The sequence below is a fragment of the Colletotrichum spaethianum genome, assembly GCF_022836535.1.
Source record: "Colletotrichum spaethianum MAFF 239500 DNA, contig14, whole genome shotgun sequence".
Taxonomy (NCBI): domain Eukaryota; kingdom Fungi; phylum Ascomycota; class Sordariomycetes; order Glomerellales; family Glomerellaceae; genus Colletotrichum; species Colletotrichum spaethianum.
The window spans coordinates 26,435-42,927 of NW_026054784.1; the positions used below are offsets into that span (position 1 = coordinate 26,435).

Below are 16,493 nucleotides of genomic sequence, written 5' to 3' on the forward strand. Positions count from 1 at the left end.
AGAAATAAAAGTTGCTACTCTAGGTTTTGATATCCACAGTGGTAGCTCGGTTCCGAGTGGGCGTCGAATAACAAGAAAATGACGAAGACTGTAAGCTAAACGTAGTGGGATTTAGATGGAGAATGAGCGTTTGAAAGAGGGAGGACATGATCCACAGACGCAGATGCTAACTAAGGTTTCAAAATGATAATCAAGTTAGCAGAAACAAGATGGGAAGGTTAAAATCGGTCTGGAAACTTGCGAGGAGAGTGACCGGCTGAGAAGAAAGGGATGTTGGGACGAACATCAATAAAGCATTCTCCTTTGGACGTCGCTATTGTCCAAAATATTCACTGCTCTTGTTCTTAAGCTCTCATGCCCATACCATTGATTAACAATTGCTCAGATGACTTACGTAACGGTACAGATTTCAATGCTCCATGGCAAGGTGTCATCTCCCACTGAGGCACATATCCTTTAACATTGCAGGGTGCTAATTCTCGTCGTTCGAACACGTAGCTCAATCTTATACAGACTTGACAGTCCTACCCATATACAATGTTGTTTCCGTATTTTACAACATCGTGTTCATCCCGCAGCCTTTTCTCCATCCTGGTGGTAATATAGCCCAAAGACGGCTCTGGCGGTTATAAGGACTCGGTAAGAGCAGTTTCTATCCTCCTTGGATCTATCCTCAGGGTTTTCTTCCGTAAACAACCGTACTTAGGAATCATGGTTAGTCGAACTAGTGACTGATTTTTCAGAGATCGGATATACTTACGTTTCACAGTACCCATAGTTCACCTTCCTCCTAATCTCTTTCCGCATTTGTGCCGTGAGAACCATCACTTCCGGCTGCGACCACCCAAGCACCTGTGTTAACAAAAAAGTCCCGAAGCCTTCGATACTCTCCTCGAGCGCCAGCTGGATCAGCAACCCGGCTTGCTGCAGCCTCGGATCTTTCGGCCAGCCGTGAATAGGCAGCTTGAACTTCTTCTCCACGACGTCCACGAACCCCGCCTCTTCCATGTTGTCCTTCATAGTATGTCCCTGTGCCACGGTGAAAGACCGCCCCGTCTTCTTCCCCCCTTGATCGAAGATTCGGTTCCACTCATGGAAGACGTGATCCGGGGGGTATTCAACATGGTCGGAGTCTACCCCGGCGTTGATCTCGAGATTCTGGACCCAACCACCTGGTTTGAGGTGATGATACGCGTTCTTGTACAGGTCCACCCAATTCGGAATGCTCCCGTACAACTGTCGTAGATGGACAAAGTCGAAGTGGTTTTCAGGCCACATCCAGTCGAGAAGGCAATCGTCGATGACGAAGCGAAGGTTGGCTGGCACCCACCCCGGCTGGATGGGACTGATATCGGTGCCCGTGACCTCTGCGTTGGGGTATTGGTCGGCGAAGTCGATCGCCCAGATACCGGTGCCCGTCCCGACGTCGAGGACGCGCTGCGGGTTGTCCCCAATTGGCGCCAGAAACAATGTGTCGTCGAACATCATGAGGAGCGCGTTGTGAATTATGTCGAGCCCCTCATTCTGCTGGTCGTCGTTTGGGGCCCAGTACTCGGTCGTTTTACTTGTTTGGTAAGTCCGGCCGTGCAGCCTGCGATAGTCGAAGACGCTCTCGGACAAGGACGTGGTGGATGATGCGATGCTGGCGGAGTCAATAGCGGAGTCGCCATCGTCGCCATCGTCGCCATCGTCGCCATCGTCGGCGGCGGCAAGCCTTGGGTCAACCTCGAGCGTTGGTGCTTGGTTCTCAGTCCCTGACGCTTCGACCTCCGATCGTACTCGAGATGGGCTGGGCGCTGATGTTGACGCCATTGCGGGAGAGACTTCCTGTTCAGCAACCGCGGGTGTGGCCATCTTGTGCGACTGGTGCTGATTTCCCGGTCGGTGGAAGAAGGCAAGGGCGCGGGGATACAGAGAAAAGGAGAGACAGTCAAAAGGTGGCAGGCGGATGTGTTGGCTGACCGAGACATCAGCCCTTTTAAGAGGGTGACATCGCACAATCAATGCTGTGAAACCTCGCGGGTACAGCCGATGTCTCCCGAAGTCCAAGTATCAGAAGTTCATTCCCTCGCTAAGGTTAGCCAGTATCGTCCGTAGGAGATGCTGGCCGGTTTATTCATGCGACCCGTTGGCGAGAGAAAGCGCAATGTCTCAATCTGCGACCGACAGTTGAGGCGCTGTTAAAGGCGGGGGAGTATCGAAGGTTATTGGGCGCCTCTCTGTCGACTTGGCCAGAAAAGCAAGGTAGGGTCTCCTCGTTGTTAGAGGATGCCCGCCCAAAAGTTATGTGTTGCGTCGACTTGGCCGTGTTGCCATCGCTCATTCGCTCCACTTGATTCGCGTGCTAATGCAGCATGTACCCAACTCAGCTAATTTGCCAACAGCTATACCTCTCAGATCCTTGAAGAGCTGACATTAATAGTGGGTTTTCCTAAGTGACATCTGCAATCATTCAGGTGAAGAACCGCATTAAAGACAGTGTTTCAACAAGTTCGAATGAAGTTCTTCACTCATCACCAGCCTGTAGAGTTGTTGTCAGATAACGATCTGGTGGGGGTAATCGGATAGTCCCATCAACAGGGGCCGACGGGAGCTGCTCATGCAGCTAACGACTTCGAACACTCTGCGTCCCCGTACCGAGGACCTAACTCGGGTAGTTGGTGTAGAGGACGGCGGGCTTCATTGGGTGTCTGCCAGGCCGTCCCCTCACGTTGCGGGCCGCGACGAGACAAGTCGGCAAGAAAGGCGCCTCGCCGATGTGTAGCAGGCCGGCAATTGGTTCGCGTTTCCCTCTGGCATTTGAACTAGCTATTATTGTCTTCTAGCTCGATGCAGCTAATTCCTTCAACAGCAGCATGGAGGCTACTGACCACACTGATGCCATGCTCCCGTGACCCGTTCTTGATCGCTGCTGGCTGCATTGCATTAAACTCTTTGCAGTCTACCATTGTTTTATTCATTTATTTTTTCTCTCAAGACCCAGGGCGTCAGTCCACATCACAAGTTGACACCGGCAAGCGCCAGTACTAGTCTCACCAGCATCATCACTGACTTATTTGTATTCGATTTTCACTTCTGACGCTGCGATTTACATTCGTTTCCGATGGTGAATTCGCGCCTCCATATACACTTCAAACGGTACATGACCATTGCGATATGATGACCACTGTGTTACGATGCGCGTTTACGAATAGTATTACGTCGTTACTCCAGCGAGAAGCCCAAATTGATTAGTCATGTTGAAGCATGTACTCACCAGATAAATATTGAAGGAAGGCGATTCACAGATGGCACAACTACTGGGTAATGCCCAACCTCCTCCTCTATACAAACATATACGGCAGATTGTCTACCTTCTTCAGTTGGCCTCTGGTCAAGCAATGCAATTAAGTCTACATAAACCCTGTTCATTCTAAGAATCTGGACAGCGAAGATCGGCCACAGCTCTTTCAAAAAGACCCAGATTTTGCAACACAAACAATCTTTGAATCCCGGTTGGGTAGCTCTGTTCTTCAACACCAATCTTTACAGCAAGAAAATTCAACTGTCTCAGAAGTCAAGCCACCGACAATCTCATTTCGTCTATGAACGTGGAGCGGGTTATCTAGCGTAACTTTTACCAGATGCAGTGCGGACCGAGCCGGCCGAAGCGGGAACCTTCATGCTGGCCGGTCGTCAATGTGGGCAACAGGATGCAATGCCATTCTACCATGAACTACTTGTGAGAGCTAAAAATCTGAGAGCGATTTGCATTTATACTAAGAGACTGAACAGAGATCTACCAAAGCATTATCCATGGTTGCACGTGGTATTGCTGGGCAGTTTCCGACACCAGTTCTTCTATTCAGCTAGAGTATTTCAATATAGTTGGCCAACGGAGATTAACGAACCAGAATTGTTGCCCAAGTAAGGTGAGTCTGATATGGCTTGAACGTGATGCAACTCCAAGTTCGGCTGACTTCTTGTGGGCTGCTAGTTCAAGCCATAACTAGTCAGCGTCCCTTAAGCACGCATCGACCTAATGTTTCAGCTTTGCTGTGACCGGTTTTGGCATTGATCCCCCATTAAGAAAAGATAAATCTTAATTAGAGAGCGTGGTCGACCAATATCGGCATAGTGCAGGTGCTTCAAGTACTCTTAGACGATTCCATCAGCATCAAAGTATGAGTGGTGGTTGCATTACATCGTATGTTCATTGGCGTAGCGCAGAAATGCGAAGGTCCTTATTCGGCACATCAACCCAAGGACAATCTTGTTGGTTTGAGAAAACAAATCGCGGACTCCATGATGTAGGCATCCGCCTAAGTGAATTTTGCTGTTGAAGCCCAGAGCTGCGCCAAGGTGAACCCCTTGCATTACCGCAACCATCGTCAAATGTCCCCCACCTTGCAGCCTTCAAGTCCCAGGCGCCCGGATTTTGGTTTCCCATGACGTTCTACGAAGCCGAAATGTCATAGTTGTACGTCCGTTTGGCCGTTGAGAAGCAATTTGGCTTATGCCTAAACCCACCAAGGCAAAATTTTGTTGCCGCTCTTCGAATCAATTGCCTCAGGATGTCCTACACAGCTATGATAATTGTGAGGGGAACCCGGTCCACCGCCATTCAAAAGTCCCATTAATCTTGGCACTTGACATGCGCTCACGAGAAGAATTGCAATATAAAACTATCGTTTCATTAACACGTGGTAGCGTGCGATAATTCTTACGGGCAGCAGGGGAGCCTTTTGTGCAGGTTAAGAACGTCATCCTCAATAAAGATCGCGAAAAAGCGAAATTTTGATGAGGTCAAGAAATGCCATGCATTTGCTAGGGTCAAACGGGAAGGTAAGACGGCTTCTTACGTCATGCACAACGGCCCAAGGAAAAGAAAGTTGACCACTTTCTTCTAGCAGACTTGTCTTAGGGCCTTTTGAAAAATACTTCCGTCGTGCTCCGTCCTTGAGGTAGCCTAACCAGCACGCAATCATCGTGCCACTCTCACGAGGCTTGGCGCTTACCGACCATTGCCCCGAGACGTTAGAGACGGTGATGCGCAACGTGTGGCTATAAAAGCAGCGGGAGGTAACTAGATCCATGTGTGACGAATGTTTATTGTCATCCGTTCGTTAATCATCCACAAGTCGCAAAGATGAAGACCGCTATTGTTGTGACTTCGGTTTTGGCTACCCTTGCCGCTGGGTTTAACTTTCACAAGAGAAACCCGGTGTCTTACGAGGGATACCAAGTTCTTCGCGTGAAGACTCTGAGCCAGTTGGCCACCGTGCAGGAGAAACTGGCCTCGATTCCCCACGAGCAATGGAATCACGACGTCGAGACGCACATTGACATTGTCATCTCCCCCGACCAGGTCGAGAGTGTTGAGTCGCTCGGACTGGACTACCGAGTTTTGCACAAGGATCTTGGCGAGTCGATCAGTGCCGAGTCCCAGGTTCGCAGCAAGTACAAGCGCGACATCAACGACCTATCGTGGTACGACTCTTACCACCCATACGCAGACCACGTTCGCTACTTTACCGACCTCCACGAGGCGTTCCCCGACAACTCTGAGTTGGTGTACTCCGGTCGTTCATTTGAGAACAGATCCATCCATGGAATTCATCTTTTTGGTGACGAGGGTCCCGGAAAGCCTGCTGTGCTTTACCAGTAGGTTTGTCCAACGGACTGTAATATTGACTAGGTCTGACATTCTAATAGCGGTACCGTGCATGCAAGAGAATGGATCGCAGCTCCTGTGAGTACGATAAAAGAAATTTGAAAAGTGTTCATAATCTAATGCTATTGCAGGTCGTAGAGTACATCACCCTTCAGTTAATCAACGCGCACAAGAACGCGACCAACGCTACAGACTCTGTCCTGAACCAATACGACTTTCATATCTTTCCCATCGTTAACCCTGATGGTAAGCCGTTTTCTGCCAAATCATTTTCCAAATTCTCAAGCTGATGATAGTATTGAAGGCTTCGCTTACTCCCAGGAGGTTGACCGCCTCTGGCGCAAGACTCGCACCCCCCCTCCTCTGAACCAGACCTGCTACGGAACCGACATCAACAGAAACTGGGAATACGGGTGGGACGCAAACCCCCTTGGTGCATCCACTAACTCGTGCGCGCAAGCCTACCGTGGTCAGAAGCCGTCCGACACCATCGAGAACCAAGGCCTTGACGCCTACGTCCGGAAGCTTCGTGATACTAGCGGCATCAAGCTGTACATCGACTGGCACAGCTACGGCCAGTACATACTCTCTCCATTCGGTTCCAAGGAGACGTGGTACGCCCCTGAGCTCGGGAAATGGACCAAGACCGCCTCTGTGCTCAGCGAGGTGATCCGTGACAGCTCTGAGAGACGAACAACCTTCACCTTCGGACCCAGTGGCGCTACCCTCTACACCACTACTGGCGCTGCGCCTGATCACGTCTACGCCATCGGTGGTGCCGACTTTTCTTACACCATTGAGCTTCCCGACACTGGTGACTATGGCTTCGTCTTGCCTCCTGACCGCATCTTGGGCGCTGCTGAGGAGCAGTGGGAGGGCCAACAGGTTCTGTACACACTTTTGGATGAGGTCTTCTTTGACGGACTTGGCCCCGCTTAGAGGGATAATGCATTACACGTCGTGATCCAACTGGCGGAAAGTACTGTTGAAAGTTTATAGTCTATTTGAAAAGGTGTTTTCAGAGCTAGTTGCATCTTCTCAGTGAGATGAGACACGAGATAACTTAGCTTCAGTAGTTTAAATGCTAATACGTTGGAACCCCGCTTGTCTTACATGTTATCTAGTATGGCCCCTTTCTAGCACCCAAATAAGACAACATGAAGTGTCGCCTCAATTTTAAAGATTGAACAGGTGTATTGTAGGTTGGGTTCATCTGGAAGAGCCCTGCTTCAGGTGGTGGGAGATTTAAATCCAATTCGTGAACCAGGCCAAGTTATCGCCACTTTGAGAGCCTGTTCACCTCCCAGTTTAGGACTCTTGTGATTGCTTCATTCCTTGAGAGCTCCTTTATTGATGAGCTAGAAAAGGACATGCAATTAGCCGCCGGCTTCAATCGTTTGACCTGAGCGCATGGCTAGTGGTAGATCTGAGGGTCCCCCAAATGGGTTCCACCGAACAATATGCAAGTCCAAATATTAGAGTCTAAGTGTGGATGGAGTCCATTGGTTTTGTGAACCAATTTCTTGGAAATATTTCCGTTGTTGATCGCGAGCAAAGTGGGGGATCGGCTGCAGACCCCTCACTGTTCCATCAACTCGTGTGCAACGGAGTAGTTGCACATGAAATTCCCCCAATCAACAGTCAATTCAAAATGGAATATCACTTGGCTTCCATCTCTGTGTCTGCAATTAACCCGACCTCTCGGCTTGCTTTGTTACTACTTCATCGTATTAAATACCGACAAAAAGGCAATTCCAATGCGAGTCTGGTGTGTCTTTTTATCGATGTTACATGAAAGACTTGCATTAGCCACATGAAAAACAAAACATTTGTCCCGCCATCGACATGCACTTATCTAACTTTTTGGAATGTATAGTCTCTATGGGACTGCTAGGTGCATTTCAATGGCTTCCAACAACATGTGCATCGCCTCCACCGCCTGGTAACCTCTGGCGGGTATGGCCACCTATCGACTACAGCGACAAGATTTACGCAGGCTGGAACCAGATTAATGTGGAAACAGAAATCCAAATCTACAACGGTGTGGCTGAAAACCGTACCTATGCTCATCATCCGGAACTGTTCGCGATCGGCTCCAACGTCTTTCTCATTTACTCCACTGCCCCTGTCGACGAAGATAGTATGGGTCAAGATGTATGGATCTCGGCATCCACCGATAGTGGTTTGACTTGGAGTCCAGGAAAGAGTTTGATGCCAGCCGCCCTTTTGCCCAACCAGACAGAGTTGCACAACTGGAAATACTGGTGCGATAGAGGCATTGCCCAGCGTGCATGGCAGGCGCTTTCCTTCGTGCATCTACCCGATGGCGAGCTTTACGCAATCGGTCAATCCGGAAGCAGGTGGTGTCCAGGAAGATGGGCTACTGCGGGAAGGATTGCACGGAAAATCTCCCTGGAAGGAGAACCGCTCGAAAACCCTTGCTGGCTGGAAAAGAACGAGTTCACCGAGTCTGAGTTGTATGCTGAGACAGTTTACGGTACGGAGTATGGCATGAAGAGCTGCGCTAGAGCCTGTGAAATCAACACCGTTCTGAAAAAGCCAGACGAAGCTCCGGCTTGGTCACCGTGGCTGTACAACAACGGACTGTTTGCCGCAGACGGGACGCATCAAATGGAAGAACAGACCTTTGCCGTCTGGCAAAATGACAGCGACTCACCAACTGGAGGGTACTGGCAGCGACACTGGCGCGACATTTCCCCCGAAAGAGAGAATACCCATTCTGTCTGGGTGGAGTATAATGAGGATCCAAGCGGAGAGGGTTGGTATCCCAAGGTCAAAGAGCCTATTGGAAACAAAATTTACAAGACCAACATCCCCGACGCCAAGACAAAGCAATTCTTAGGCCAGCTTGATGATACCGGCGATCGAATCCTGCTGTCCAACCCGCGGTACAACGCTGCGGATCCTCAGCGCCAGCCTCTCACGCTAGCAGTGTCACGCGGAACAGATCAGACGTACAGGGCCATTGGTGTGTTACGTACGAATGCGACCAAGAAAATCGTCCCAGACACTCGTGATGGTATCAAGAACCGGGCTTTTGGCTTCAGTTACCCTACTGCGGTGCAGCTCGGCGGGAAGTTGCTCGTAGCGTACAGCGAAAACAAAGAAAACATCTGGGTCAGTGTCGTCGATATTGCTGCACTTCCGAAGGAGAGTGATGTTTGCAGATAGAAGGGGCATATAAATTGAGGCCGCAATGGAACCAAGAGAAAGGGAGCACGAAGAATCGATACAACTACTTCCGCTTGTTGGGTGTTTCATTATACAGGTATGCAACGGCCAGTCTGCATATAGTGTAAAGGGGTGTTCAAATGCAAAACGCTTGTATTACAAAATCCAGTTGCTCCCAATAAAGTGATCTGCATCTAAACATGGGTTTCATAACCAGCACGAAGACAGCTATTACTGTTTCAATGGGCATAGGTCGAGGAGCGTGTACGTGGAAGAAATGAGATGTAGTCCGCTATGACGTCAAAGATTATGGATCAGTTAAGTTTGTCTTGAATGCCGTGGCGTTATTGAGGCCGTAGTCTTAGATAAGCTTTTAAGCCATGGAATGGTCTTGGTACGCCACTCCTCAGGTCCATTCGACGGAATACAAATCCCGGCGTCATTCATAACCAGACTGCTACAACTCCATCCACGGCACATCAAATAACCTATATATCTCATCTCCCGAACATGTATTAAAATCTCTCAGCGCTTTCAGATGCCATAAAACTTCCAATTTCAACAAACGCAAAGTCTGCACGTACTATTACCAGCTGCAAGCCACTCTTGGCAACCTCAAATATGACTAAAAAGCTTCTTTACACAGGGGCCACCGGCTTTGTGTATGTTCACCTTCCACCTTCCCCACAAGGGCACTTTGACGTACATATTGCTGAGAGATGAGTCTAGGGGAGGTTCCGTTCTCTCCCAGCTGCTCAATACTTCTTACCCAGAAATCAAGGATTTGTCTATTACCGTGTTGGTTCGGAAGCAAGAGCAAGCCAGCCTGCTGAGGCAGAAGGGTGTCGAAGCTATCGTGTTCGACGGCTTGGATGACTCAGAGTTTTTAAGGGAAGTAGCTAGCGAGTTTGACTATGTTATCCATACTCCCACTGGCTTCCACACCGCATCTGCAGTCGCGCTCATCGAGGGGCTATCGAAGCGGAGGAGGCAGACCGGAAATGACGTTCATTTCATCCACGTAAGTACCGTGTTAATTCACATGGGTCTAAAAGCTATCTCTAACCCATGGAGTAGACATCTGGGACCTCCAATCTTGCCGAGAGAACCATTACCAGGGAGATAGGAGAGGTTCATGAGTGGTCCGACAAAGAGAATGTCTTCGAGTTTGAAGAGCAGAAGGAAGCAGAAGAGGCTTATGCTCAGCGCACGACGGATATTGCTGTCATCAGAACGGGAGAGCGCACGGGTGTTAAGACGTACATCATGATGCCTCCCACCATCTATGGCCGCGGGACGGGCCTTTTCAACCAAGGTTCCATGCAGATCCCCAGCATCATCCGTGGCGCCTTAAAAGCCGGGGCCCCAGAGTATGTGGGCGATGGTACGGCCCGACTGGGTCATGTCCATGTAACGGATCTTGCTCTTTTATATGAGCTTGCACTGAGTAAGATATTGTCTGGAGAGGAGATCCCTTTCGGACGGAGAGGTATCTATTTCTCCAACACTGGTAGTCACAACTGGCGAGATCTCGCGGAATATGTAGGCAAAGCCGGCGTCGCTCTGGGTGCGTTGAAGTCAGGCGAACCCAGGTCTGTGACATTGGAAGAGGCTGCTTCAAAATGGTTGAAGGCAACTCCGCAAGTCGCTGAGATGAACTACGCAGCAAAGTAAATTCATTCCCCCTCCTGATGAATCAACATGGTTCAAGTATTGACAGCCTGCAGCTCTGCTACAAAGCCAGTACTTGCAATCAAACTAGGATGGAAGCCTAAGAAGACTGAAAAAGACTGGGAGGAGTCATTTGTGGAGGCATTCCAAATGGTGTTGGATGAATTGAAATAGTGTCATCGTTCGTCCATGAGTCATTACTCAAGGGTGAGAGTCTGTGTCTAGTTTCTAGTGGGCAATGTGATTCCGCAAGACCGTTGAATACTACTCCATCGACCCCAGTGTCGATACAGACATAATCCAGAACTATCTCTCTTATCAATCTATCGCAGATGTGATATTTTAGTACACATACAGATTAAGAGCATCCGGGTTTGTTGCTAGAATCTTCCGGTTCTGTCTCTGCAACGCAAATCTCATAACCCAGGCGCAGACAACCACGCCAATCGAGAAGCATATACTGGCAAGCATAGCCTTCAGATACCTTGGCTCATCAGAGTCAGGCCATAGGTACGGAGTGTAGACGCTGGCAAGGTTACCGAACGTGTTGGCCATAGCGATAGCAACTGCCTTCTTCTCATCAGTCTGTCCTAATGTAGAAGAGGTCCACCCCAGCTTTTCAATGTCAGTAGGATGCTCAATCAGGATGGAAAGAGGTAAGACGAACAATAATGTTGTTCACACCGTATGTGGCTCCCACAAAAATCATGATTCCTGGGTCGGATTAGCAACCTGCTTTCAAGACAAAAAAGTCCTCAATGCCTCAGCCGCAATAGGAAACATACCAACATATCTGACTGTGGTATTGAGGGTTGCCACAGCCATTGCAAAGCCAGCGCAAGCAATGAGCTTGCTGACGGTCGTGTGCCACGTACGTTCGTTGAAACGCCCAGAGGAGTGTGAGACGACAATGCTCATGATGCCTGCTAAGATGTACGGAGGGCAGGTCAGAACCAACGTAATCGTGGTGCTGTAGTTCAGAGTTTTGACTACACTCGGCAGGAAGTTCTTGAAGCCGTTGGCTGAAAGATGCAAGTTATCCATAAGGCAAAAGACCCAGGTTCTCCAGTCAGTGCATGCCTCGCGCAGTCCCTTCCAGACACTGGTTTTACCCTCGCGGCGACCCGTAGTGTCATCGAAGATGCGCTGGTGGGCCATTTGGCGTTGCTCAGGCGTGAGCCAGCGGGTTTGAAGAGGGGCATTTGGAAGGAAGTAAAATGCTCCGAAGGCAACACCGATCGAGACAGCTCCCTGTATAATGAAAAGCCTAGTGATTATCAGAAAAGTAAACTTTAAGAGTAAGAAGAGGAAGCCATCCTACCATTGCCAGCCTGCAAGACCATGCTTGCCATCTAAACCGGCGAATATACCGGCGGCGATCAACCCGGAGAAGGCACTTGCAAGCATGTTGCCAGTGTAAAAGATGGCCATACGAGTTGCAATCTCCTTACGAGTGTAAAACATGCTGAGCATGTACAACGCTCCAGGATAGAACTGTAAATGAGATCAGTACATGTTCCGCACCCTTCTTCATGGAAACGGTCGTTAACTCACTGGAGCTTCAGTAATGCCAAGCAAAAAGCGGCACACCAACATCGTCTTGTAGTCGTGAGCAAGATATGTAAGGAGGCTGATGATCGACCAAGCCAACATAAAGCCTGTAAGGGCGAACACCATTAGGACTTCGTGTATTTCATCGGAGACTTGGCATACATACCCGCCATGTACCAGGACGGTCGCACACGGTTGAGGATCATGTTTGAGGGAATCTGGCCACACAGGTATCTACCAGAAGTTAGTCTAGTGTAGCCGAGATGCCGAGAGAACCAAGACTTACCCGACGAATAGGATGGAAACGCAGGTGTTGTACTCTGTTCCCTTGAGTTTGAGGTCTTTCGAGAGGGAGTTGAGTTTGCCGTTGATCATGGCATTCCGGTCGAGGAAGTTGAGGAAGTACATGACCCAGAGAATGGGCTGTCATCGTGTCAGTGGCTTTTCAGGCTAGAGATCGTAGAAACGGAGGGGGTTCTTACGAGAATGTACCAGTCAATTTTCTTCACGAGCGCAATCTCCTTGGGGTCGGTCTTTGTGTGCGCTCCAAACTCGTCAACCTTACCGCTCTTGGCAGCAGGCTTGTGAGGGGCCCCAATGGAGCCTCCTGTCAAGACACGCTCCATTTGACTGACGTCTGCCTTGGCCTCCATAGACTTTCTAAGTTCGGCCATGGTGCTGTTGGCTTGAGTTAGCCGTCGTCAGATCGCCGAACGGCAAATTGTCGTCGAATAACTTCAAGGCGGGCTGGATAGAGAAGTGAAGCTTGTAAAAGTAAGACCTCGCGCCCACATCACGCTCCTGAATCTGTGTTTGCCTGTGTAGAGCCTCCATATATACCTAGGAAGACTAGAGCTTCATGTCTCTCCGCTGGCTCCACTCGAGATCGTGACAAGAACCACATCACGGTGGATTGCTCCCCCATGGGGGAGATGGGGCGCCCAGCTTTTCCGCTCGTGCGGGGTTTGGGGAAACGTTGTGTAATTCGGACCCTGCGCTAGTACATACCAGGTAAATCCCCTTGACGCAGATTGACAAGGTCTAGCGAGGGGACGAGGTGACGGAAAACCCTCTTTCAAAAGCTTGGGATCTTCGTCTGCGAAGGGCAGGTGGTTGCTTTTCCGTGATCCTAGGGGGGGAGGTGAGTGACGAGGCATCCTAAGGCGAACGCACGGAAAAGCAGCCCTTGAATGGCGGCAGGTGGAGGATCAGGTCACGGCCTGTCATCTCTTCCCAGCAACTCGATTTATAATTGCGCCTTGATTCCTCCTCTTCTTGTTGGCATTTGAGCCGATGGTTCCGTGGAAAAGCACCCACTCCGCCTTCGCTCTTAAGCTTGGCTTTCGAGAGGCGGACATTCGTCACCATGTGTCGGACGATTTAGGCGGCAACAATGCCAGCATCTTTGAACAACGACAGTCTTCTACTAGCGTTGCCTTCTAGCTGATAGGAAAAGCGCAGGGGCACCTTGCGAAGTTTGTCGCAAGTATCATGCCATCTCATGCTAGGTACGCTAACCTCGCGGAAAAGCGTGTGCCACTTTTATTTTCCATTACCCCAGATGCTGCTACCCGATGCTAAATAAAGGATCATAACCTTAACAAGACCCATTGATGTTTGCGAGCAGTCTCTCTTCCTCAATGAAAACCTCGGCCTAGGGTTCCCCATGTCATTGCTGTCTTTTGAAAGTAACTTGGAGAGAGCACGTGTTACTAACTTTTAGGACATGGCGAATTGACTGTCAGAGTGCAATAATTGTTTGTCTAACTTGCATGCTCTGGCCATCTTTAGTCGAAGACTAAGCAACGCTCCTCTGCTGCTCAGCTGCCGAGAAATGTTGGCCCCAGTCATACTTGTTGCTAGTCAAGACAGACGGTATCCATGGAGACATCTTGTAATGGGCAACGCATACAACAATGCGACCGGAGATCGGAACAGTTCCATACGTTAGCTTGGGTGCACTAAGTACATGAAGCAAATCTCTTCGCTGGCGGGTCTAGCATCAACTCGATTAATCTCAGCTTGACGTTGAGTAGATGGTCGCCTGCGTTTCAAGATAGTTTCCAAAAATTATCTTCGGTTCGCTTTCCTTCTATCTGTGCCAGCGGTGCTCAAGGTTGATTCCATATTACCTGGCTCAGAATCATCCCATAGCCACGTCAACAACTATTTAATTAAGAAGAACACTTGACAGAGATTTTTGCAGCTCATGTAAATAAAGTCCTTAGGGAGATCAGTAAAACAGAAATGAGCATAGTGAAACACAAACCCACGCGCAATGAGTCATTACTGGTTAAATCCCCTTCGCATGTGGACTCGAATCCTCTCAGTTGTTATGGTAACCCATTCCAAGGTTGTATTTCATAATGAAAGCTTTTAGCACCTAGCAGACCCTTTAGACTGGAAAATGAGAGAGAGGACTGGCCACCTCGCATATTGTATGACCAAAACTGTTCTAGAACCACAATTCAGAAACTATTCGGCGCGTGAGTTCTTCCTGCCTCCAAGAACAGCAAGTACGATCATCCTCCTTAAGGCGGCTTTGCTTCTCCCGTGTAGTTTTTTTTTGATAATGTCGAAGCTTTCCTTAACTTCTCAAGATTCATCCAGGATTCTCACACGAATAGCAATTACACATAAGCATGCAAGAGGATTCATAGGTTATTTTAGCTTAATTGCGTGGGTAGCGCCTGTCAACAGATATCATTTCTTTCTGAGCGAGTTGAGGGTGCCCGCCTCGACGTGTCAAGTCAAATCCATCAACATTGTTTCTTTCTCTTTCCGTTCCCATGCTTTCATAGCGTCGCAAAAGTGTGTGATCTTATACAGGCGAAATCCTTCATGCAACTCTATTTAGGCTCTTGGATACTCTTTCGAAAGCTGCCTTGGGAAGGATCCGTCACTGAGAGAAATTCGATAGCGTGCAGGCTCTCCAGTCCTTGCACTAAGACATGTTCTTGCTTACAGAGATGGGAGACTCATGACAAAACTGGCTGATAATATCATTTTAAGTGATGCGTCGGTCTGACAGGCCGCTTTCTGCTCCGTTCAGGTGCTACAAACAAGGATGTTACGACCTCTAGAGAGGGTGGTGAATGTCAACACATTATAGTCGCTGTCACCTCTAGAAAAAACAGCTTTCGGCAAAATACAACCTGCCGGATTTTGAAATGGCTGATTGAAAAGATGAGGCCATTTTCCTTTCGCAGGCAACGAGTATAACACGCCAGTTGCAGCAACAAATGCTATGATGCCTATACCAGTTTCCAAACCTAATCGCATCTTGCCCGATATGGTTCCAACACCGACCCAAATCGGCTGAAAACTACAGACGGCATTGATTCAAAACTTGTGGCATGACGGGACGGCTCAGCGGGTGGCGCTTGTTGACCCTGGAAGCTGACGTCGGCGCATGTCATTGCACCCAACCCCACCAATCGGACTCTTTGTCAAAAAAGAGCGGGTGAGGCAATGCTTCTACTCTTGGCTATCAAACTCCAAAGGCATGAACCCCTCAATCCTTCAAGCAGCTACAGCTTGTTGAGAACGAGAAGCACAGCGACGTGGATGCCCTTCTCATATCCAGCAGAGGCCCTCGGGGTTGCGCTGGTGGTTGTGTTATTGTTAATAGTACTAGTTGTGTGCCTCAAATGGGTTGCTCTATTTAACAAAAACTCGCTAGTCTCTAACATTGTCATTCTTTCACATCTCCGCCCTCAGCTGAAGTAGACGTGCGAGATTCAACGCCGCACCCCAGGTTCCAAGCCGTACAAGACTCTGAGCGCCATGCATAAGTATCACGCGGCTCCCATCTCCATTTACAACCTTGTCGTTCTGTACAGAGAGTGCGAAGTCAAGGGCTTCTGTGAGTTCGGACTTGGCGACAGTTACAATATTATGGAGATGAGTGCTGAGTTGAATCTTGAGGGTTTGAGGGCTAGTTTTGACCACTGCCCATAGGAAGACGTGGTAGAGAAATACGTCAAATATGCTGTAAGGAGCTGCTGCTCTCAATGCCGAATCGCTCATAACGGAGACACAGTCCCCGACTGCCCTGGAAAATATGTCCATGGAGTCTGGTGGTGGTTTTGGGGCCGTCTTTACGTGACTAGCATACCCGTTTATAAAGAAAGATTGCAGACGGCTCAATCCGCCTTGAACTGCATGATCCCCGCCTTTGCCCAACGCATCTTGGATATCGGCAAGAGAGGTGTGGAGGTGGATATGCACTAACCCATAAAGTATACGCGAAGCTCGTGAGAAATATGAATCCGGACCCAAGGCTCCTTCTGTTTCTCTGCACGTGGTGTATCGGTGGTGCCAAGCGTCGAGTGAAGCTGTAACAGTAAATGTCAACCTTGCTTCGAGGCTGCTATCAGGAAGACGAAGGAGCTTACCAATTATATTCTCCCGGGTCTGTAGGCGT

The 16,493-nt window shown here is 49.2% G+C and overlaps 6 protein-coding genes across 6 annotated transcripts; 3 read left to right on the forward strand and 3 right to left on the reverse strand.

Moving 5' to 3' along the window:
- Positions 1-756: 756 nt before the first annotated feature.
- Positions 757-1,812, reverse strand: ColSpa_06025 (secondary metabolism regulator LAE1; the record flags this gene model as incomplete). Its single annotated transcript, XM_049272237.1, has 1 exon — positions 757-1,812. The coding sequence occupies one exon, from the start codon at positions 1,810-1,812 to the stop codon at positions 757-759; it is 1,056 nt and encodes a 351-aa protein (XP_049128194.1).
- A 3,316-nt stretch (positions 1,813-5,128) lies between these two features.
- Positions 5,129-6,592, forward strand: ColSpa_06026 (metallocarboxypeptidase A-like protein; the record flags this gene model as incomplete). The annotated part of the gene is made up of 4 exons (XM_049272238.1): positions 5,129-5,643; positions 5,695-5,731; positions 5,785-5,899; positions 5,940-6,592. The coding sequence occupies 4 exons, from the start codon at positions 5,129-5,131 to the stop codon at positions 6,590-6,592; spliced, it is 1,320 nt and encodes a 439-aa protein (XP_049128195.1).
- Positions 6,593-7,534: 942 nt separating this feature from the next.
- Positions 7,535-8,845, forward strand: ColSpa_06027 (uncharacterized protein; the record flags this gene model as incomplete). Its single annotated transcript, XM_049272239.1, has 1 exon — positions 7,535-8,845. The coding sequence occupies one exon, from the start codon at positions 7,535-7,537 to the stop codon at positions 8,843-8,845; it is 1,311 nt and encodes a 436-aa protein (XP_049128196.1).
- Positions 8,846-9,509: 664 nt separating this feature from the next.
- ColSpa_06028 (uncharacterized protein) lies at positions 9,510-10,519 on the forward strand (the record flags this gene model as incomplete). The annotated part of the gene is made up of 2 exons (XM_049272240.1): positions 9,510-9,866; positions 9,923-10,519. 2 exons carry the CDS (start codon positions 9,510-9,512, stop codon positions 10,517-10,519), a joined length of 954 nt encoding a protein of 317 aa, XP_049128197.1.
- A 339-nt stretch (positions 10,520-10,858) lies between these two features.
- On the reverse strand, positions 10,859-11,674 carry ColSpa_06029 (putative transporter; the record flags this gene model as incomplete). The annotated part of the gene is made up of 3 exons (XM_049272241.1): positions 10,859-11,101; positions 11,184-11,230; positions 11,302-11,674. 3 exons carry the CDS (start codon positions 11,672-11,674, stop codon positions 10,859-10,861), a joined length of 663 nt encoding a protein of 220 aa, XP_049128198.1.
- Positions 11,675-11,833: 159 nt separating this feature from the next.
- On the reverse strand, positions 11,834-12,741 carry ColSpa_06030 (putative transporter; the record flags this gene model as incomplete). The annotated part of the gene is made up of 5 exons (XM_049272242.1): positions 11,834-12,010; positions 12,071-12,174; positions 12,234-12,301; positions 12,354-12,490; positions 12,550-12,741. 5 exons carry the CDS (start codon positions 12,739-12,741, stop codon positions 11,834-11,836), a joined length of 678 nt encoding a protein of 225 aa, XP_049128199.1.
- Between the last annotated feature and the right edge of the window lie 3,752 nt (positions 12,742-16,493).